We start from the raw sequence: 19,960 nt of genomic DNA, 5'->3' as shown, positions 1-19,960 counted from the left end.
TATCTGCGGTCCAACACGCTCAACTCGGACACGTCAACAGCACGGTACGGTACGCCTGCACCCGCATATTCCTCCATCACTCCCTCGAGAAGAGATACGCCCGACGGGTCGTCGATCTCAAGACCGTCGATGTCCAAGAGCCCCACCTTTCCGCTCACTGCGAGGGATGGTCTCTTTCCTCGGGGTGTGTCGCTGGAACCCTCGTCTCGTTCTCGCAGCCCTGGTGTGCCTTACCTTTCCTCCTCTGCTGCGGGAGACCACAGCTCTCAGCTCCACAATCCTTCTCCCCACGTACACTGGCAGCAGCACAACCGCTCCAACACGTCGAGCATCGAATTGCCGCCGCCCGCTGCCGTGCAGTCGAGCGGTGACCGACAAGAGCCACGACGACAACCATCTATCCCAACGCGCTCACCAATGCGCGAACATCACCAACACCGACGTACGCAAGAGACTCGCGAGTCATGGATGCCACACGGCCTGTCTGTTCGAGACTCGCAACGATTTAGCAGTATGGTCGAAGACTGCTTCGCGCCCTCTGCACGCTTCAAGGAGACGTTTGACGCTGCCTCGTCCAATGCCGTGCGTCAGTCTGCCGCCAGTGGCGATTTGAGGCGGCGAAGAAAACCGACGTTTGTCGAAAGCGTCATGGGCACTGAGTATCTGCTGCCGCAAGATCTCGTCGCAAACGAGGGCGCCGTCGTCGACGGTGGCTTCTATTCGATGGCACCAGGCATGTACGAGAGAGGAAGCGTCCTTGTCGATGGGCCGAGAAGGCCAAGCCGCTTCAGCACATCAACAGACTCGTCAATCGGAAGTAGACGGAGCAGCGTGCAGTCGTTTGTGTCAAGCTTGTTTGGTCGGCCCCCACAGCACCAGCAACAACACCACCAGCAACGCCAAGACAGCGAAGACTATCTCGATGAGAAAACCTTCCCATTTGGAGGTCAGAAGCCGACGACAAAGACGTTGCACGAACGTCGTTTGAGCGCTGGCGGTAATGTTCGCCCACCAAGACTCGATCTGTCCAAGGGTGGTTCAAATCAGCAGCAATCACCGCGATCTTCGCACCGAAGCGCATTCAAGCACACCCCGAAGCCCTCTCGGCTACGTCAAGAGTTCACGAGCATCAACATGAGCCCTGAAGCCATGGCGATGCCCTCAGACACACCCGGTTGGGACGACGTCAACCTCAAAAGCAGCCGTGACGACGCCAAGAATTCAAACGCGCCGCACATGGGCAAAAATGAGCGACTGGCCTCGGCCTTGGGCGTCGTTGATGTCGGTGACCATCATGACGGCTCGCATCGACGGCCAGACTCGCTCGAGTCAAAAGCTAGCTATGACTCAATGGAGAAGAGTGAGAGGGACAGTACTGCCTCGTCGATGCGCTACACCTCGCACAGCAGCTCCACAGGCCCCCACGGGCCGCATCACACAATGAGCCAGGCGGACGTCATTGCCATCTGCTTGATGCAGGGCATGGTGCCACCTGGCCTTCCCTCGGACCCTGACCTCGTCACCTGGTCCTCGCCCCAATCACCAACCAACCCGAGAAACTGGTCACCATTCCACAAGTGGTATGCCTGCGTCCTCGTCTCTTTGGCTACATTTCTGGCAAACGCAGGGACGAATATGTTGGCCCCGTCGCTCGGTCTCATTTCACAGACATGGTCCGAGGTGTACAACCCCGTCAAGAGAGGCCTGCTCATCGGGTGTTATGTCTTTGCGTTTACGTTTGCACCCATTCTGTTCGGTCCCATGAGCGAGATTCTCGGTCGTAAACCCGTCATTCTCTTGGGTGCCCTTTTCTTCCTAAGTGAGTCTTCCTTTCTGGCAAATTTCGCCTGCAACGCTCTCACGCTGACAGGCCTGGCCAGTCTTTAACCTTTGTAGCGCCTTTGTGCCGAATCCATACGTCATGATGGTCTTCCGCTTCTTTGCTGGCCTAGGTGGGTTCAAAACGTGTTCTAAGGTCCGGAGAGAATGGACTGATCGAATATTTAACAGGAGCGAGCGCCCCCATGGCCATCGGCGGCTCGATCCTCACCGACATTTTCCCGCCTGAAGAGCGGGGTGCAGCCATGACCGTCTTTGCACTCGCTCCACAGCTTGGGCCTGTACTGGGACCAGTGATGGCAGGTGGGTGATCAGATACCTTTGGAAATGGACTCCTAACCACCAGCTCACGAGATGTTCTGCACTATACGCAACAGGCTGGACAGTGCAGGAGATCCGCAATTGGCGCTACATCTACTACATCTCTTCAATCGCCATTGCCGCCGTCGGTCTGCCTTGTCTTTTCATGAAGGAGTCGTACACGCCCAGGATCCTTGCAAAGCGTGCCAAGAAGCTGCGCAGGGAGACAGGAAACAGCCGGCTCAAGACAATCTTTGAGCGAAGGCGCGAGACCGTGGGCCAGATTTTCTCGAGAGGCGCCATCAGGCCAATGGTGCTCTTTTCCGTCGAGCCAATCATCATGATGCTGACGGCTTACATCTCCCTGTTAGTTGGAACGTAGCCGATCCTTTATTCCACCAAGTGCTAACCGCTCACCTTGACGAGCAGCATCTATGGCATCATCCACCTCCTAACGGCCACTTTCCCCGCCGTGTTCGGTACGATCTACAGCGAGCGTCCAGGCTGGGCGTCGATGCACTTTATCTGCATCGGCATCGACACAATCTCGGGTGGCATTGTCGGCGGCCTCCTCGTCGAGCACTTCTACAAGGTGCTCTCGATGCGCAACGGCGGCATCGCCAAGCCCGAGTACCGCATCTATGCCTTTCTCTTCATTGTCTGGATCCCACCCGTGGGCCTGTCGCTCTTTGGCTGGTGCACCTTCTACGGCGTTGTAAGTTACCGCCCCGGCCGATTCTTCTGCACATTCAGATTACTTGCTGACGTTCTTGGGGATGGGGGATAAGCACTGGATCTTCGCGGACCTTGGCATCGTCCTGTTCGCCTTTGGCATCTCGGCCGCCGTCGTCGCCATGCAGACATACCTCGTCGACTGCTATGCGCTGCTGGCAGGCAGTGCCCTGACGAGCGCTATCGTCTGCCGGAGCATTGTGGGCACAGGCGCCACCATCGGGGCCGAGGACCTGCTCCTGCACGCCGGCCTGGGCTGGAGCAACTTTGCTCTGTCGCTCGCGTGCATCCTCATCGGCGTCCCTGTCGCCTACATTCTCTACTACCGCGGTGCAGCACTGCGCGAGCGGAGCAGACACGCGACGCACAAGCGATGATCAGATCCATCTCACGGTAGTACTGTACTTAGTAGTCCTACTTGACAGCAAGCCCTGCCGCAAAGTAAAGTTACTTGCTCGTCAGGTACTGTACTGTACTATGCCCCGCATGCTAGTCTCAAAGTGCATGGGGTGCCGCGGCCAGAGTCACACGTCGTCAGCGAGACTGGATTGTATGACTTTGACAACAAAATTGAACGCAGCGTTGAGAGCGTATCGTCTAGATGGGTACAGATGAGGAGGAGAAGAGGAGAAAAAGCCGGCGCGAGCGTACGTGTACAGAAGGTGACTTGTTTGAGAGAACCCGAGAGATATAAGAGAACCCTCTCGTCGGTCCACCTTCTCGTTCTTCTTGGGTGATGTGTCTTGGAAAGCTTGGCTTCAAAGGGGGAGGGAGGGGAAAAAGGGGGGAAGGTGGGCAGCGACCCGGTGTTGAAAGGGTCGGATATTTAGAAGAAAAAAAAAGAGAGGAGAAAGAAACGGCGGGTCCTGGTGCCAGGAGCAGCACGACCTCAACAATCAAGCGTGGGCCTCGCCCTCGTTTCCTTCGAGAAGCCAGGGCTTGGTGATGTAGTTGCGCAGGCTGTCGGGCAGGACGACGACGACGTTCTTGCCGGCCTGGGAGCCGAAGCGGTCCCATCCCTCGCCGCCCTGCTGGAGGAAGCGCATGGCACCGGCGACGGCGCTGCCGCTCGATCCACCGCAGAGGAGGCCTTCCTGGCGGATCAGGCGTCGGGCATAGTCAAACGACTCTTCGTCGCGCGTCTTGAGCCAGTGCGAAACTTGGTTCTTGTCGAGCGAGGCCGGGTCAAAGTCGTAGCCGATGCCCTCGATCTTGTATGCGCTGCTCTCGCCCTCGGACAGCTCGTTGAGCGAGGCTGGCATGGCGAGCGTCGACCCAACGGGATCGACGCCGAGGACAAAGAGATCAGGGTTGTGGTCCTGCTCGCGGAGACGCTTGGCAATGCCGCTGATGGTGCCGCCCGTGCCCACACCGGCAACGAGGACATCGACGAGGCCCGAAGGCGTCGTGTCGGCAGGCGAGGTATCGACGATATTGAGCCTGGACACGCCCTCTTCGACGCGCATGGCCCGGTGCGGTGGCGAGGCATCGGGCGTGAGCACGGCGGCGCCCTTGTCGACGGCACCACCCGAGGCGGCCGTGGCGACGACATCGTCGATGATCTCCTGGGCCGTCACGCGGTGGGCCAAGGGGTTGTGCGGGTTGTTGTACTGGTCGAGGATGTGGGCATCGGGCGTCTCGCGGGCGAGGCGACGGGCGACCATGATGTTGGACCGGGGGTCGTCCCAGGCGGCCTCGGTGGGCGTGCGGACGACCTCGGCACCGAGCGCCTTGAGCGTCGTCACCTTTTCCGCCGACATCTTCTCGGGGAGGACAATGATGCAGCGGTAGCCCTTGATGGCGCAGGCCAGCGCCAGGCCAACGCCCGTGTTGCCCGACGTGGGCTCGACGATGACCGACTTGCCAGGCGTCAGGAGGCCGCGCGACTCGGCATCGGTGAGCATGGCCAGTGCGATGCGGTCCTTGACAGAGCCACCGGCATTGAAGTACTCGCACTTGACCACTGGTGGCAAAAGAAAGAAAAGAGATAGAGCATTTAGTGCCGTGCCTGTATCGATAAGACAGCGCAGAACTCACAGACGTTGCACTTGATGCCGTGGCTCTGGGGGATGCGGTTGAGACGGATAAGGGGCGTGTTGCCCACAGCGCCCAGCGCATTCGGCAGGATGCCAGCCCCGGCATGCGACCGCTTGGCAGCGGGGAAGGAAGAGGAAGCGGGGGTGGTAGAAGACATGGCGATGAAGCTGAGGGATTCCAAGAGGGGGTAAAGAGAAGAGTGCGAGAGGGATTGATCGACGCGGGTTAGGCCACGAAGAGGAAACAGCAAGAGCTGTGTGCTGGGGGTGAAGGGGGAAGGGGGGGGGATGAGGGGTTTGCACGGGTTGGACCGAGCAGCGGAGGTGATCGCCCTGTTGGAGGACGGTGGAGTAGGCAAAGACGACTAGCTGAGCAGCGTCTGCCTGGGGAGGGGTCTAATTAAGGATCAAAGGACGACGTCAAGTGCCGTCCGTCGATGGCAGGTGGGCACTAGGTTAATAGCGAGGCGAGGCGAGGCAAGGCGGCCCTCGAGTGAGTCGTCGATCAAGTCGTCGTGGTAAAAATGAGAGAAGGGCAGAAGGGGAAATAATCGAAACAATGAATCAAATGGGCGCGCGTCCGTCAAAGAATGCATGTCGCAAGATTCGACCCAAGCACGAAAGAGGCAGGGGGAAATATAAACTTTTGTTTTCTATTTTTTCTCCCTCCCTTCTGCCACGGCTCAACGTCCGTCTCCGCCGAGCATGGGCGTGCAGGTGGCGTGCAGGTTGAGCAATCACACGATGAGGCAGCAAAACGCCGATTTCTTGGGCAAATATGATCTTCTATACAGCTAATGAGATGGAGAGACCGGCACAGCATCCTCCAGTGGGCGAGAGAGAGCGAGATGAGAACAGAGAGAGATAAAAAGTCCGTGTGTTGATAGTAATCGCGTCAGATCAGAAGTCATCCAGGGCATGCAACCAGCGCCGCCCAAGGCCTGAGGCCACCTGGAGCAGATCGCCACCTCCGATCTGCTGCAGCACCGACGCATCGATGGGACAGGGGAAGCTGATGTCATGGGCAAAGTTGATGGGAATCGGCACGCTGAGGATCGTCAACGAGGCATCGATGTTCAGGGTGAGCTGAGGGGGAGGTGCGACTGTCAGCAAGGCCGAATTGCGAGAGAGAACTGGAACCTGACAATGCACTCACATCGAGGTCCTGGTTGCCTACACACTTTGTCGCAAGGTCCTTCAGAATCTCTTTGCTCGAGTCTTTGGACGGATCGTAGCGAATTTGGTAGGGGAAATGCTAAGAGCCCAAAGGTCTCTGTTAGTCCCCTCATGGATCCGAAACAAATCAAGAACGTCTGCCAGACTCACCACCGTCGTGTTCTGGTGGGCCTCGATCTTCTGGTTTGTGATTTCTCCCCGTCCAATGTCCTGGCTCTTGTCCGCCGACTCGTAAATCTTGGCCGTCAGGTGGCCCAGCTTGGCCGAAATCGAGTTGGGGTTCGACACGATGAAGTCTACAGAGCCATTGATCGACAGCGTCGTGCCCGTGACGGCGACCGAGTCCGCGGTGGGCGTCACAACATTCTTGATGCCGACGTTGAGCGGCCGAGCAAAGATGACGACGAGGCAGACGATGCTGATGATGACAATGGCCGTGTGCACCAGAACGCAGCAGAGCGACCGGAGGATCTTGACGGGCGTGCTCCTGGCCGCCATGACCCGCTTGTCCTCTGGCCTCCAGATGCTGTTGCCCGCATACGGCACTCCGTAGCTCTCCTTGGCGTACGGATCGTTGTTGCCCAGATTGCTCGCCAGCATCGGTGGCGGCTGCGACCCCAGCTCGTCCCTCGATGCGTACTTCTCATCCTCGATCACGGGGCTCCTGTCTGCGTCCACCGTCGAGGCGTCACGCCGAGCAGCATCTCGCGCGACCATGCTTGGCTCGTATTCGTAGCTCGGCCCATCGTGCGCAGGCTCGCTGTGAAAGTACGCAGCACTCGTCCCGCCATATGGGTTCGCCTGCGCCGACTGCTGCGCATAATGGTTGCCTGCAAATGGATACGACATCTTTCAATCACGGCGCGTGCGTCGTTGGTGGTTGGTGTCCAAGAGGAGGTTGACGTTGCCGGTCCTCCACTGCAGCTGTCCGCCGCCGAGCGTTTTGCATAAGGGCGCGCAGGCTGTGCCCTTTCGGTGATTTAAAAAAGCAACATGACGCTTTTTTTTGGTTTCTTTCCTTCGACTTGGCCCTTTCAATGTGTTTGTAGACTTTCGACCGAGCATTTTGTGACGCACGTGCGCGCCGAGGTCGGGCCTCTTCTTTTTATGGTGACGGCAATGGCACAGTCATCAGAATGTTGACGTTGATCAACCTGCAGAGAGAAAGTGAGATGTTCTGAGCAAGCCGAAGGCAACATCGAGCAGAGGCCGTGCATGCCAACGGGTCAATTGCACCCAGATCTCGCAAACCCGGCCTACTCTTTGAGTGAGCGCTGTGCCTGAGAGCCTTATTATTAGGCCCTGCCTGTTCTGGCGGCGTCTAAACGACTCCAAGAGCTCCCAGACCTCTTTCATGAGATTGACCGATACTATCTGCCTACTATCCTTGGAGAAGAATGTGCTTCTGAGCAAGCTCGGTGAAGGGTGTCGTCGGGTGATTTGACCGCGCAGGTTGCGGCTCGAGGTCCGAATCTCGAAGCCTCAATTTTTTGAGTTTTAGAAGCCCGCCAGGGCCAGACGGAAATGACTCGAGGGCTTCCTGTGTATAAAAGTGGGGAGGACAAGGAAAAGTAAGAGACACCAGGAAGACAAGAGCAAGAACCAGGAAGAGAGAGGAAAGAGAGCAATGGAGACGGAAAGGATTCAGCTCGAGGAGGTGGGCGATGCAGTGCAGAGGCGGAGCGATATGCCTTCGTCGCAGGCGGCTTCGCGGCGGCCATCTACGAGCATTGCTGATGGCATTGGAGAAGAGGGCGTCAGCCGACGCACTTCTATCGAGGCAGGACAGGACGAAGGAAGTATGAGTGGCCAGGCACTCCTGCCACCCGTCGATCGAGGTGTCGATGCGTGGAAATTTGTCATCTCCAGCCTGTGCCTCGAGCTCATGGTCTGGGGCATGACGTCTGCCTTTGGCATCTTTCAAAACTACTACGAATCGCACCCGCCCTTCAATCGCTACTCGTCGGTCCAGATCTCAGCCATTGGCACGCTCTGCTCAGGCTTTCTCATCGCAGAAGGCCTCTTCGTCATTGGCTTCTACCGCTCTTATCCCGACTGGATCAAGCCGCTCATGTGGGTCTCGTTTGGCATGGCCACCCTCGCTCTCGTCCTGGCCAGCTTTGCCGAGAGTCTGGGCGTGCTCATCGTGACCCAGGGCTGCCTGTTTGGCATCTTTGGTGGCCTCCTCTACTATCCCACCATCGTTTGGCTTCCCGAGTGGTTCGTCGAGCGCAGAGGCCTGGCCGCGGGCATCATCTTTGGCGGCAACGGTGCAGGTGGGGCCATCTTTCCGCTTCTGCTCACCAAGCTGCTCGAGAGCGTCGGTTTTCGGTGGACGCTGCGCATCTTTGCAGCCCTCTTCTTCTGCGTCGCTGCACCCGCCATTTACTTTTGCCGACCGCGCATCCGACCCGTCGTGGCGAGGCCGAGGAGCGTGACGTGGATACCGCCGCTGGGCTTCACGAAGCGGCCTCTTTTCTGGCTCGATGTGAGTTGTTTCTCGCTTCTCTGTCCTCTGGAACGTACGACTGACCATGAGTCGCAATCCAGTTCCTTGTCAGCCTGCTGCAGCTTCTCGGCTTTTATGCCGTCAACGTCTATCTGCCGTGAGTACGCACTTGCAGCGAGAGACGTGGATCTCGTTCTAAGTCTCTTCTCCCATATGCACTGCAGGACGTACGCGCGCTCCATCGGCCTCACCTCCTCGCAGGGTACCTACGCGCTCATGGCCTTCAACTCGTCGTCGACGGTTGGCAAGATCCTGACGGGCTGGGCCGTCGACCGGGTGCCCTACCTGATGCTCCTGTGCGTCTTTGGTGCTGCGGGCTCGCTGGCCGCTTTTGTCATGTGGGGCTTTGCCGGCTCGCACCTGGCGCCCTTTGTCCTCTTTGTCCTCGTCTTTGGCGCCGTGGCTGGATCTGTGACGCCGACGTGGCCGGCGGCCTGCGTGCAGATCTCGGGCCGCCAGCGGCGGTACGACGTCAGCGTCATTTTCATGTCGCTGGGCGAGAGCATGGCTCTGGCGTCTGTTGCTGGGCCCCTCATCGCAGGTAGCCTCGTCGACAAGCTCGGCCTCAAGGAGCAGGCGCCCTGGGGAAAGTTTGGCTATGCAGCTCCGACGATCTTTGTCGGCGTCAGCATGGCCCTCAGCTCCATCCTTGCCGTTGGCACAGGTCTGGCGAGACCAAAGATGGAGTAGTAGCGATTCGTGATTTTCATGTCAGACATTTGTAGACTAGACCAAATTAGATTAACATGAGCAAGCATAGATAGGTCGCAGCAGTAGTGGTATACACTTCAACGCATCGCCAGAGCCGGACTAAGGAGTGGGGATATCCATCACTTTAAGCGGCCAGGAGCGACTCGATCTTGGGCGCAATCGAGGCTGGCTTCGTCGTGGGCGAGTACCGCTCGACGACCTTTCCCTGCTTGTCGACGAGAAACTTGGTAAAGTTCCCTGATAACAGCGGCGATGTCGCACGTCAGTCTCTGCAGCGGTGGCAAAGAGGGTCCCAAATCTGCATCTCAACTCACACTTGATGCCCGAAGTGCCGAGGAGGCCCGACTTTTGCGCCTTGAGGAACTTGAAGACCTCGTTTGCCTTGTCGCCGTTGACGTCCGACTTTGCCATCATTTCAAAGGAGACGCCGTAGTTGCGCTGGCAAAAGGCGCCGATGCCTTCGTCGTTTTCGGGGTCCTGGCTTGCAAACTGGTTGCAGGGGACTGGTGTGGATAATTTTTGGGTGAGCAAACGCCTACATTGTGGCAGGACAGAGAGATTGTACTCACAGCCGAGGATGACGAGGCCCTGGTCGCGGTACTTCTTGTTGAGCTGCTCAAGCTCCTCGACTGGTGCAAGGACATTGTCAGCTTCCTTGCCTTTTGCACGGGCAGAACAGAAGCGAGTCACACTCACACTGAGGAGTGAAGCCGCACTTGGAAGCAGTGTTGACCTGCCGGAGATAGGGCACACGTCAGACAATGCCGGTCAGACCGCCGGCGACACGGCTGGACTCACAATGAGGACGACCTTGCCCTTGAGCTGGTCAAAGGTGAGGGCATCGCCCTTGGGCTTCTCCGCCTTGAGGTCGTAGAACTCAACCATGTTGATAAGCTGTCTGTAACGGGGAGAAGGGGGAAAGAGTGGCTGAAGGTGGTGGTGGTGACGAGTCTTTAGCGCAGTGGCCTGATCCTCGTCGTGCGAAATTCTCACCGGGGTTCGGTCATTGCCGCGTAGCCGCGCCACGCATTCTCTCGCGTTCTCTTTTTCTCTCCTTAACTTTTTATTCCCTTTCCCTTTCAATCCTCCCTCTTCTGACACCTCCACCTCGACGATTTCGTGCTGCTGCCTGCCACGGATATTTTATTTTTTACTTTCATTTTTATCTTTTCTTTGGGTCACGGCGCATCAATTTTTAGCCTCTGGTCAGACGAGCCCTGCACAACGCTCCGTTCCGGTCCTGACCCGTGGTGCAATCCCGGACCGCTTCACGTGTGGAGAAAGTAGCAGTGGTCCGTTCGCTGCTTAGGACCGGCGGCCTCTTCTTGTCCATCAACAACACGAACCCTTCGCACAGCCATGGTGTCCCCAGCGATCTCTGCCTTTGTCGGCCGTTTCTACGAGCTGTCCGACGACGGCAGCAAGCACAGCGAGTACGCCGATCAGTTCTCCTACCCGTCTGCCTCCTCGTCGAGCCCGGGCACGGCCTTCTTCTTCCAGATCGGACCCATGGCGCCGGCGAGCACGCGCGAGGGCGTGCTGGCATGGCGGAACAAGGCCTGGGAGTCCGTCGCTCGCCGCAAGCACACGATTCACGACGTGTATGTGCTCCCCGCGGGCAAGGGCGACATGGACGCAAAGGCAAAGGACGGCAGCGTGCCCGGAGAACTCATGCTCTACGGCCGCGTCGACTATGAGAAAAAGGACGGGTCGAAGGCGGCGGCCACATGGGGCGGCAGGATGGTGTTTGACACGGACCTGTACGCGAGCAGTGGCGAGCTCAAGATGACCCACTACCGTGTATGGATTGTGAGTGGAAAGAGGCCACATCTTTCCTCGATCTGCACCTGCTCAATCGCAGAGTCCTGCACAGACTCCCGACGCCTGAGTTCACACAGACAGCCATACATACCCTATTGCAGAATGCTACTGCTAGGATGCAGGGAGGGGGACGTAATCAAATGTGCAAGGGCAAATGGGTCCATTCTCTGGCAGATGCAGATGCTACCGTCCCTTCCCAATGAGGCTGAGAAACTCCTGTCTCGTCTTTGCCCGATCCCTAAAGACGCCCAGCATGCAGCTCGTCACCGTCGTGGCCCCGGGCTTCTGGATGCCGCGCATGGCCATGCACATGTGCTCTGCCTCGACGACGACACCGACGCCCTGCGGTGCAATGGCCTCGTCGAGGGCCAGGGCGACCTGCTTGGTGAGGCGCTCCTGCACCTGCAGCCGGCGCGCAAACGTCTCAGCGATCCGTGCCAGCTTCGAGAGGCCCAGGACTAGCCGGTTGGGCAGGTAGCCGATGTGAATCTGGCGTGAAAGCATCGCTCAGTCTTTGCTTGAGCATGGCTCATAGAAGGGGAACTCACCTTTCCGCGAAAGGGCACGAGGTGGTGCTCGCACAGACTGGAGATCTCAATGTCGCGCACAATGACCATCTCCTCGTGGTCCTCGTCAAAGACGGCATTGGAGATGACGTCTGACAGCGGGCCGCATCAGCTGACCTTCCCCTTGACAATGAAAACAAGTCTGAACTCACCGCTGAGGCGCTCCTCGTAGCCCCTCGTCATCCAGAGCAGAGCCTTGGCGTACCGCTCTGGCGTCCTCTTGAGCCCCTCGCGCTCCGGGTCCTCTCCGAGGCACTCGAGAATCGTCTTGACTGCTGCGCTGAGCTTCGCCGATGTCTGCGCTGCCTCGAGCGGCGTGGAGTTGAGCCGCGTCAACGTCGACTTGGCCGGCCAGCCCAGGCCGTCCTTGTCCATCACCGGCGTCCTCACTCCGCTCGTCGACCGGCTCAAGTTGTTGAGGCCCCGCCGCCGCCTTTCCTCCGTCTCGTCATCTCCATGGCCCCTGTCCAGGTCTTTGACCTTGTTCACGAGCGAGAGCCGCCGCTCGAGGGCGACCTCGAAGTTGTCCGCCTTGGAGTCTTGCGTCAGGACGCCGTCGTTTGGGGCCGGCAGCCGCCGTGCACTCTGCGTCGTTGATGCATCCGTTCTTGGCCCCGCTCCCGTCGCTGCTGTCGCTGTCTCTGCTGCTACTGTCGCCCGCCGCGGCCCCTTGGCATACTCGAGCATCTCTTCGGTGCTTGGGCCCGGGTCCCGTCCACAGTCGAGCGTCGCTGTGTTTGCGTCAGAGCTCGATGCATGCGCTGTCCCACCACTGAGCTGGCCGTTCAGTGACGGATCCTCGAGCTTGGCGACGTCGAGGGCTGACGAAAAAAACGAATTGAAGAAGTCGCGCCCGGACGAGTCGGCCATGTTCTGCAGTCTGTATGCGTCCCTTGCTGGGACCGAGGTACGAGCAGGAAGAGTAAGTTGAAACCTTGAGTCCAAACCAGGAAAAAAAAAACTGGACTCTCTTTCCTACTCTGTCTCTGCTTATGTAATCTAGCCATCCTTCAACGCCTCGGAAGAGTGCCGAGACAGCGGCTCGCGAGCACAGCGAGGCTGGCGGAGGTAACCGCGTGATCAGATTACGTCGGAGTCGGTTTAAGACTAGCCTTCGTAAGGTGTGGTCGGGAGAGAGCAGAATGGGCGGAATTGAGCAGTCTGTGCGACGCTTAGACTAAGAGATCTATCAAGAGACGCGCCTTTCCTTCCCTCTCTTTCCTTCTCCACCTGAGATACGCTCGTGCGAGATGGAAGAGGCACTGGCGTCGATGGTCGACCATGTCGCTGCTCGTCTTGCCGCAAAGGAGCATGAAGTAGGCGGAGGGCGCCTGCTTGTGGGCATCTGTGGCATTCCGGGCTCCGGCAAGTCCAGCGTTGCGCGCAAGCTCATCGAGGGTGTCGATGGGGGTCGCTCCTCCGTCGTGGTCGGCATGGATGGTTGGCACCTTACGCGCGAGGCCCTGAGCCAGATGGACGATCCGAAAGAGGCGTTTGCCAAGCGTGGTGCGCCGTGGACATTCGATGCAGAGGTATGCTGACATTCGTGCTTAGTCGCGCAAATTGCAGCTGACGCAGCAAACCTCTCTCTTCTCCAAGGCCTATGCCGCCTTTGTCGACCGTGTCCGGAATAGCGACAATAGAGAGACGCTAGAGGCGCCGTCCTTCTCGCATGCCGTCAAGGACCCAGTCCCTGGAGACACCAAGGTGGAGCCCCATCACCGGCTCGTCGTCTTCGAAGGTCTCTACTGCAACGTCGACGAGGGCGCATGGCGGTCCGCAGCGGAGAAGCTCGATGAGCGATGGCTGGTCAGCGTCGACGAGTCAGAAGCCAAGAGGCGCCTTGTAGAGCGGCACGTCTTGACTGGCGTGGCAAAGGACCATGAGGAGGCAATCTGGCGGGGTGAGTCGACTCCTAACTTTTGTACCACGTCAGCTGGCTGAAGGCTGCTCTTCTCCTACTCAGCTAATAACAACGACTTGCCCAACGGAAGATACCTCCTAGAGCACCTCCTCGAGCCTGTCCGTAGAATACCAAGTATCAATGATGACGCCTGGGCCGGAGAAGGCTGATGGCACGATAGTTCACAAAATGTGTGGGTATATATACAATCGTTGAGCTGAGATTTCTTTAGAACAGACGGAATGTCCCAGAGGTCTACGGAGTTTGACTTGAACCTCTTACCATTTCTTGGTTCTCTATCAAATGTGCTACGCACTCATGAGTTCGAATCTCATTTTCGTCGTCAATTTTTCGGACGCGAAAATGCGATTCTTTTCTCTTTTTTCTTTTTCTTTTTGTCGGTAGCCATGGTCATTGCAGGAAGAACAGAATAGGTGTCATTAGTATTAAAAGGGTAGGGGACGTAGAAAAGAATGGCGGGCCAGGAATAGGGTTCTGAATGGGAGCTATCTCATCGCCGCCAGGTTCTTCTTCAGAACCTTGCCCGCGTCGCTGCGAGGAGATGAATGTCAATCCTGAGAGGCTCGTGAGGACAGGAACAAAATCCAGAGCGGACTCACCTCTTAGGAAGTGCATTGATCCATGTCAGTCCTTGGACCTTCTTGTAATTTGCCACCTGAGCGTTGACCTTCTTCAGCACAGTGCTAGCCCTTTTCTCCTCATCCCCTTCCTCCTCGACTGCGCGCGGATGTGCCACAGCAAACGCCCACACCTTTTCCTCCTCCGATCCAGCATCTCGTACGCCAGTGACAGCTACATCCTGAATCCACTCGTCCTTGTAGAAGAGGCCCTCGAGCTCGGCTGGCGAGACTTGGAAGCCCTTTGACTTGATGACATCCTTGAGCCGGTCGGTGATTTTGATGAAGCCCTTTTCGTCGATCAAGGCCACATCGCCAGTCCGCAGCCACGTCGAGCCGCCCACCTGGGCAAATGCCTGCTTGTTGGCCTCTTCGTTGTGCAGGTAGCCGGCCATCATTTGCGGGCCGCGAAGCAGCAACTCGCCCGCTTCGCCTACTTTAAGCTCTGCAATACTCTCCAAGAAATGAGCATTCGTTCTTTTGGCAAGTCCGAGGAAGAAAGCGAGCTCTTCTCACCCTTTCCGTTTGGATCCAGAATCATGGCCTCGGTGCTCGGTGCAAGCCGCCCAACGCTGTCGATCCTCTCCTTGAGATTGCTGACTGTCTGAATGGAGATGATTGGGCTCATCTCTGTCATGCCGTAGCCGTCTGTGCACCTAATGCCGAGCCGCTTGGCCACACCAAAGGCAATCTCGGTCGGTAGGCTGGCAGCGCCCGAAGCGACACGCCAAAGGCTGCTCAGGTCGTAGTTGTCGATGCTGGGATGCTTTGCGAGAGCCAAGAGGATCGGGGGCACCACAAAGGAAAAGGTGACTCCGTGCTTGGAGATGGAGCGAAGGAATGTGTCCAGATGGAAGCGCGGGAGGATGATGCGCGGGGTGCACTTCACAGGAGTGGTAAGTTCAAGTGTCAAAAAGAGATGAGAGCATAGGTCTGTTGACTCACAGTGTGCAAGGCAACCAGATTGACGACGAGGCCGTAGCAGTGGAATTGGGGCAACACGTCAATGTGGAACTCATCTTCTGCTGATCGCTTGTAGAGACTGTCCGTCTGGTCATCATCCTTGGAGGCAGGGTTGAGCTTCTTGATGCCATCGACGAGCTTGTTGATGCTCTCTTTAACCGGACCTGTACCTTGTCCACTGGAGTGAGATTCTCTCTTCTTCTTGACGAATTCCTCGTAGCCGTCCGGCAGCACATCGCGGCCGGCACCCTTGGGCTCTGCCGTGTCGTACCATCCCGTCTTCCCGTCTGGGGCGTATTCGCGGCCCTGCTCCAGTGGCTCGTTGACCCGATCGTGCAAGAGGAACGTGGATTGGATCACGTTGGACACGAGATTGCGATGCGTCAAATTGACAGCCTTGGGAAGACCCGAAGTGCCCGAGCTGAAGCAGTAGATGGCCGTATCGCTGCCCTTGAGTTCGCTTGCCCGTTCGTCCACCTGCTTGATGAGCGCTTCGTCTACCTTGTATCCACGGTAGATCGTCTCCCAGCTGTCATCACCTGCCCCTTCCTCAAAGACCATGACTCTGAGTGGTCCTTCAATTTTCGGAAACTTCTTTACGTCATCGTCGTCCTCTTCCTGCGCTAGCCTAGCCCCTTCCTTTGCGACATCGAACGCAGTTTCCGCCTTGGTATCTATCTGGCCCGTTGCAGCCGAGAAAGGAGCAGCATTGGATGCCAGGACGCAGCGCGCGCTCGTCATTCGCAGCTGGTGCGCCAGCTCCTTTGCCTTGTACGATGGATTGCATAGCGCGGCGACACCGCCGGCGAGCTGAATACCCAGGACGTTGGCCGTGTAGTCGTGCTGGTTCAATGAAAAGAAGGCGACAACATCACCCTTCTTGAAGGGCTTCTCTGGAGAGAGGCGACCGTCAATCAGACCTTTGGCGACGGCATAGGCACGATCGCGGACATCGCCAAGGCTCATTGGCTTTGCCTGGGGCCGATTCGACGAGAAGACGGAGCCAGCGGGCGGCGGATAGAAGAGGGGCTCAGCGGTGCGCCGGCCATGGTCCTTTGTCGACAGGAGCAGGCGCGCCAACGTCGTGTCCGGCGGCGGCAGGTGCAGAACCGGATGCTTGGAGGCGATCGGCATCTTGAGGACGGCGAGCTGATTCTGTCTCTCTCTCTTTCTTTGCGCTGATGAGGATGTGGTTGGGAATCAATCAAGCCCAAAAGATTGGCCTGGTCAAATCCCTCTCTTCTTACTAGCCTCTCTGGACGATTAATTTGTGCGGCAACGGCCATGCAGGTAGACGTGCTTCTTTTTCCTTTTTGTCCAGATCCGGCCCGTGCGGGGACGGGTTCACGTCGCGCTGCTGAAAAATCGCCCGCCCGACCGGAAAGATGGCTTCACCTCTCCGAGCCGAAACAAGCGCAGCAAAGTCGCACCGAAGGGAGAGGAGCATTTGTGTGAAAAAGTTGTTGTCACAAGCACTAGCAGCAGCAGCGGCAACAGACAGTGAAGATATGGGTTGGTGTCTCCTCGCTCCCTCTCATTTGCGTGCTCTGAGCTCCCGCTTGGACGCTACATCCACCGAGCTTTGGCTCGCCATTAGTCATGTGACTGACTTCCTCGGCGCTGATTCAGCCCGGCCTTGCCTTGCTAATGATCTACAAGGGGGCTCTGGAGGGCAAATGACAAAGGACAGCACTGGACCGAGCACCATGCGCTGAATCCTTGAAGTACACAGATGTCTAAATCCGATCTCGCAATTGCTTAACGTCATCATCGGTGGAGGTGGTTTCTCGAGACTGCGCTGCGCTGAGTGACTCTCATCTCCACTTTCCTCTCGGCTGCGACCGGCCTCCCTGCCATCACTCTTGGAGGAAGAAAGCTTGTCTAGTTGTTGCAGGAAATGTTCGCAACTCACTGGACCCGTCCATCTTTCGGTTCCCGGCCCGCAGTAGAAGAAAAGAAAAGCAGGTCATCTGTCCGATTGCAGAATTCGATGGCGAGCTCACCCGATCGCACCCCCCCACCCCCCTTACCCGCACACGCGCGTACCTGCTACGGCCGAAGAGAAATTTTCCTCTTTTGTAGGGTAAACACATCGAGGAATTTATTTATTGGGTGTGGCTTATGAGTCTCGATCGAGGGGCATTCAAACTCACGAACACCACCTTGCCAGCACCTGCCTGCCGCCGTCATCCGTCATGTCCTCGCCGCCGCGCAGCGCATCGGGCTCCGGCCCCTCTGCGTCGTCATCGCCGTCGAGCAGCGGGCTCCGTGATGGCTTTTCGCTCGACACGACGAAAGTGAGCGGGCGGGCGCATACGACGCCACAGCGGCTCCTCCGCTTCCACCTCGCACACGACGATGCGGGCGACAGCTACCACGAGATTCCGCCGAACCACTTTCTGGCGCAGCAGAGGCAGCATGCGGCTGCTGGGCCGAGCGGGCACAGCAAGACGCCCTCGTGGGCCGGTGCAGGCACAGGCACGGGCAGTGGAAGCGCGAGCTCGCGGACACCGACGCGCATACAGAGGTCTCCCTCGTGCGATGGCACCGCCCAGGAGCTGGCCTCGTCGCCCTCGTTGGAGCGCGACCTGGCTGGCGGTCTCGGTGCGATGGCTGCCAACCTTTCATCTTCTGCTGCTGCTGGTACTGCAGTCGCACCGATGGTGGTGGGCGGGCAGCGGGCGACGAGCATGCCCGACACGTCGACGCTGGCTGCCGCCGATTTCGACATCGACGTTCGCTCGGGCTTCCTGCCGCCCGAGGAGCCCGTCCGCCGGCTCGACGGCATCGAGGGCGAGCTGTGGGAAGCGGCGCTGGAGCGGGCCATGGCGATTCCGCTGCGAAAGAGCGGCGGGGGCGCCGCCGTGGCCAGCGCGGACAAGCGCGCTGCGAGGCAGTGGCGTCGCTCGGTTCGCGACATGCTCGTCCTGCACCCTTCGCCGCAGCTGAGGGATGACGTGCGCTATGCGCGGCGTGGCCATGTCGTCCTCTCCTTTCTCGCCCACTTCTACATCCACTCGCAGCCGGACCCCCTCCCGAGGCACGACGCTTCTTCCACTGCTGCCAAGTCATGGCAGGCCTGGCTCAAGCGGCCCTCGTCGACTCCGCAGTCGGACGATGCCAACGGCGACAACGATGACGGCGACGACGACAACGATGCCCAGGACGAGCGCGACGAGTCGGCAGGCCGGTACCTGGCGCGCGTGCCAGCATCGCTCGCCGTGCCCTGGATCGCCCTCTCGGAGCAGCTCGACATCCCTCCCGTGCTCACGTACGCCGACACGGTGCTCTGGAACTGGCACCTCAAGGAGCCCAGCGCGGGCTTCCACGCCGACAATGTCGCCATCACGACGACATTCACCGGCACCGTGTCGGAGTCGCACTTCTTCCTCACCTCGCTCCTCATCGAGCTCCGGGGTGTCGAAGCACTCACGCTCATGCGCCGCAGTCTCGACGAGGCCTTCGTCGCCGACGGCGTCGCCCGCCGCCGCGTCGCCCACTACCTCCGCCGGCTCGCCAAGGTCGTCGGCGTGCTCACGGACCTGCTGTCGCAGGTGCGCACCGGCTGCGACCCCCGCGTCTTTTACTGGGGCATCCGGCCCTGGTTCAACGGCGGCGACAGCGCGCCGGCCAATGCGCGCGGCGACAAGGGCTGGCACTTTGAGGGCGTCGATGCGGATTCCAACGGCGAGGACGACGACGACGAGCGGCGGCTGTTTACCGGTCCCTCGGCGGGCCAGAGCTCGCTGATCCATGCCATCGACGTCTTTCTCGACGTGGACCACACGCGGCGCAAGCCTCGCGTCAGCCGCAGGGGCCTCGTCCCGGTCGCCGATGCAGTGGGCAACGCCACTACTGCTGCTGCTCCAGGACAGCGCGCACAGACGGACGATGCGACGTTCATGGAGCGCATGCAGCTCTATATGCCCGGCCACCACCGCCGGTTCCTCACCCACCTGCGCGACCTCAGCTTCGACGAGGTCGAGGACCGCCCGCGGCCGTCGGCCAGCGAGGAGAGCCAGGGTCGACGCCGGGGCAAGGGCAAAGGAAAGGCCAGAGAAATGGACATGGATGCTGATGGGGAGGGAGACAATGGAATGAAGGATGAAGACGGAGACGAGGCGATGGGAGAGGCAGGAGAAGACGAGGAGATGAGAGAGGCAGCAGAGGAGGAAGAGGAAGAGGAAGAGGAAGAGGAGCCGGCCCCATCGCACCCCATCCGCTCCCTCGCCATGGCCGATCGCGACCACCACGGCCGGCCCCTGGCGGCTGACGACAGGCTCCGGGCGTCGTACGACACAGCGCTGCGTGCGCTCAAGAGCCTGCGCGACGAGCACATGCGCATCGCCACCCTCTACATTGTCAGCCAGGCCCGGAGCCCCCCACCGAGCGAGTATGCGCTGCTGAGTGACCTCATGACGCAGAAGAAGCCGCCGTCAGAGCAGGTTGGCGGGAACCAGGACGGCGGAGGCGGCGGCGGCCAGAAGGGCACCGGCGGCACCGACCTTGTCTCCTTTTTGAAGCAGTGCCGGACAAACACCATCGAGGCGCTCCTCGGCGAGCAGGCGTAGCCTCATCAAGAACAGTACTACTCTGGGAGTCTGTATGCTACGTAGATATACCCATGCATATTAGCAATAATGCCACTTCTCCCTCTGCAAGTCGCCCTGAGCAAACCCGTCCAGGCACATTGTTATGATTTTACCGCAAATTCCGTCAGCAGGGCGCGCGTCGGAGCTATCTTTATCTCCCTTCCCCACTCGCTC

General features: G+C 58.8%; 10 protein-coding genes across 10 annotated transcripts; 5 read left to right on the top strand and 5 right to left on the bottom strand.

Annotated features, from left to right (window-relative positions):
• Positions 1-1,482: 1,482 nt before the first annotated feature.
• Positions 1,483-3,248, top strand: FA10DRAFT_294781 (MFS multidrug transporter; the record flags this gene model as incomplete). Its single annotated transcript, XM_025524451.1, has 6 exons — positions 1,483-1,819; positions 1,881-1,952; positions 2,011-2,142; positions 2,217-2,505; positions 2,569-2,854; positions 2,928-3,248. 6 exons carry the CDS (start codon positions 1,483-1,485, stop codon positions 3,246-3,248), a joined length of 1,437 nt encoding a protein of 478 aa, XP_025376121.1.
• A 338-nt stretch (positions 3,249-3,586) lies between these two features.
• FA10DRAFT_302321 (pyridoxal phosphate-dependent enzyme, beta subunit) lies at positions 3,587-5,401 on the bottom strand. The gene is made up of 2 exons (XM_025525097.1): positions 4,909-5,401; positions 3,587-4,834 (listed from the first exon to the last, which is right to left on the bottom strand). The coding sequence occupies exons 1-2, from the start codon at positions 5,063-5,065 to the stop codon at positions 3,768-3,770; spliced, it is 1,224 nt and encodes a 407-aa protein (XP_025376120.1). The 5' UTR covers positions 5,066-5,401; the 3' UTR covers positions 3,587-3,767.
• Positions 5,402-5,665: 264 nt separating this feature from the next.
• FA10DRAFT_267543 (hypothetical protein) lies at positions 5,666-7,110 on the bottom strand. The gene is made up of 3 exons (XM_025521952.1): positions 6,234-7,110; positions 6,064-6,162; positions 5,666-5,993 (listed from the first exon to the last, which is right to left on the bottom strand). Exons 1-3 carry the CDS (start codon positions 6,930-6,932, stop codon positions 5,808-5,810), a joined length of 984 nt encoding a protein of 327 aa, XP_025376119.1. The 5' UTR covers positions 6,933-7,110; the 3' UTR covers positions 5,666-5,807.
• A 774-nt stretch (positions 7,111-7,884) lies between these two features.
• On the top strand, positions 7,885-9,282 carry FA10DRAFT_272288 (MFS general substrate transporter; the record flags this gene model as incomplete). Its single annotated transcript, XM_025523125.1, has 3 exons — positions 7,885-8,571; positions 8,634-8,689; positions 8,757-9,282. The coding sequence occupies 3 exons, from the start codon at positions 7,885-7,887 to the stop codon at positions 9,280-9,282; spliced, it is 1,269 nt and encodes a 422-aa protein (XP_025376118.1).
• A 127-nt stretch (positions 9,283-9,409) lies between these two features.
• On the bottom strand, positions 9,410-10,236 carry FA10DRAFT_267541 (putative GPX2-glutathione peroxidase). Its single transcript, XM_025521951.1, has 5 exons — positions 10,102-10,236; positions 10,000-10,036; positions 9,873-9,932; positions 9,618-9,806; positions 9,410-9,540 (listed from the first exon to the last, which is right to left on the bottom strand). Exons 1-5 carry the CDS (start codon positions 10,186-10,188, stop codon positions 9,428-9,430), a joined length of 486 nt encoding a protein of 161 aa, XP_025376117.1. The 5' UTR covers positions 10,189-10,236; the 3' UTR covers positions 9,410-9,427.
• Positions 10,237-10,387: 151 nt separating this feature from the next.
• Positions 10,388-11,297, top strand: FA10DRAFT_267540 (hypothetical protein). The gene is made up of 2 exons (XM_025521950.1): positions 10,388-11,112; positions 11,177-11,297. The coding sequence occupies exons 1-2, from the start codon at positions 10,663-10,665 to the stop codon at positions 11,189-11,191; spliced, it is 465 nt and encodes a 154-aa protein (XP_025376116.1). The 5' UTR covers positions 10,388-10,662; the 3' UTR covers positions 11,192-11,297.
• A 10-nt stretch (positions 11,298-11,307) lies between these two features.
• Positions 11,308-12,065, bottom strand: FA10DRAFT_272286 (GTP cyclohydrolase I; the record flags this gene model as incomplete). Its single annotated transcript, XM_025523124.1, has 3 exons — positions 11,308-11,613; positions 11,673-11,782; positions 11,843-12,065. 3 exons carry the CDS (start codon positions 12,063-12,065, stop codon positions 11,308-11,310), a joined length of 639 nt encoding a protein of 212 aa, XP_025376115.1.
• A 659-nt stretch (positions 12,066-12,724) lies between these two features.
• On the top strand, positions 12,725-13,774 carry FA10DRAFT_267538 (P-loop containing nucleoside triphosphate hydrolase protein). Its single transcript, XM_025521949.1, has 3 exons — positions 12,725-13,222; positions 13,290-13,593; positions 13,657-13,774. The coding sequence occupies exons 1-3, from the start codon at positions 12,941-12,943 to the stop codon at positions 13,761-13,763; spliced, it is 693 nt and encodes a 230-aa protein (XP_025376114.1). The 5' UTR covers positions 12,725-12,940; the 3' UTR covers positions 13,764-13,774.
• Positions 13,775-13,988: 214 nt separating this feature from the next.
• Positions 13,989-16,657, bottom strand: FA10DRAFT_267537 (acetyl-CoA synthetase-like protein). Its single transcript, XM_025521948.1, has 4 exons — positions 15,177-16,657; positions 14,748-15,114; positions 14,214-14,676; positions 13,989-14,145 (listed from the first exon to the last, which is right to left on the bottom strand). Exons 1-4 carry the CDS (start codon positions 16,326-16,328, stop codon positions 14,100-14,102), a joined length of 2,028 nt encoding a protein of 675 aa, XP_025376113.1. The 5' UTR covers positions 16,329-16,657; the 3' UTR covers positions 13,989-14,099.
• A 662-nt stretch (positions 16,658-17,319) lies between these two features.
• On the top strand, positions 17,320-19,946 carry FA10DRAFT_132637 (IDO-domain-containing protein). Its single transcript, XM_025517988.1, has one exon. It carries the CDS (start codon positions 17,390-17,392, stop codon positions 19,763-19,765), a length of 2,376 nt encoding a protein of 791 aa, XP_025376112.1. The 5' UTR covers positions 17,320-17,389; the 3' UTR covers positions 19,766-19,946.
• The last annotated feature ends 14 nt before the right edge of the window (positions 19,947-19,960 follow it).

This window comes from Acaromyces ingoldii, assembly GCF_003144295.1.
Source record: "Acaromyces ingoldii strain MCA 4198 unplaced genomic scaffold FA10scaffold_4, whole genome shotgun sequence".
In the NCBI taxonomy this organism is placed as follows: Eukaryota; Fungi; Basidiomycota; class Exobasidiomycetes; order Exobasidiales; family Cryptobasidiaceae; genus Acaromyces; species Acaromyces ingoldii.
The sequence above is the reverse complement of the archived record's forward strand: the minus strand, read 5'-3'. Positions and strand labels throughout refer to the sequence as shown.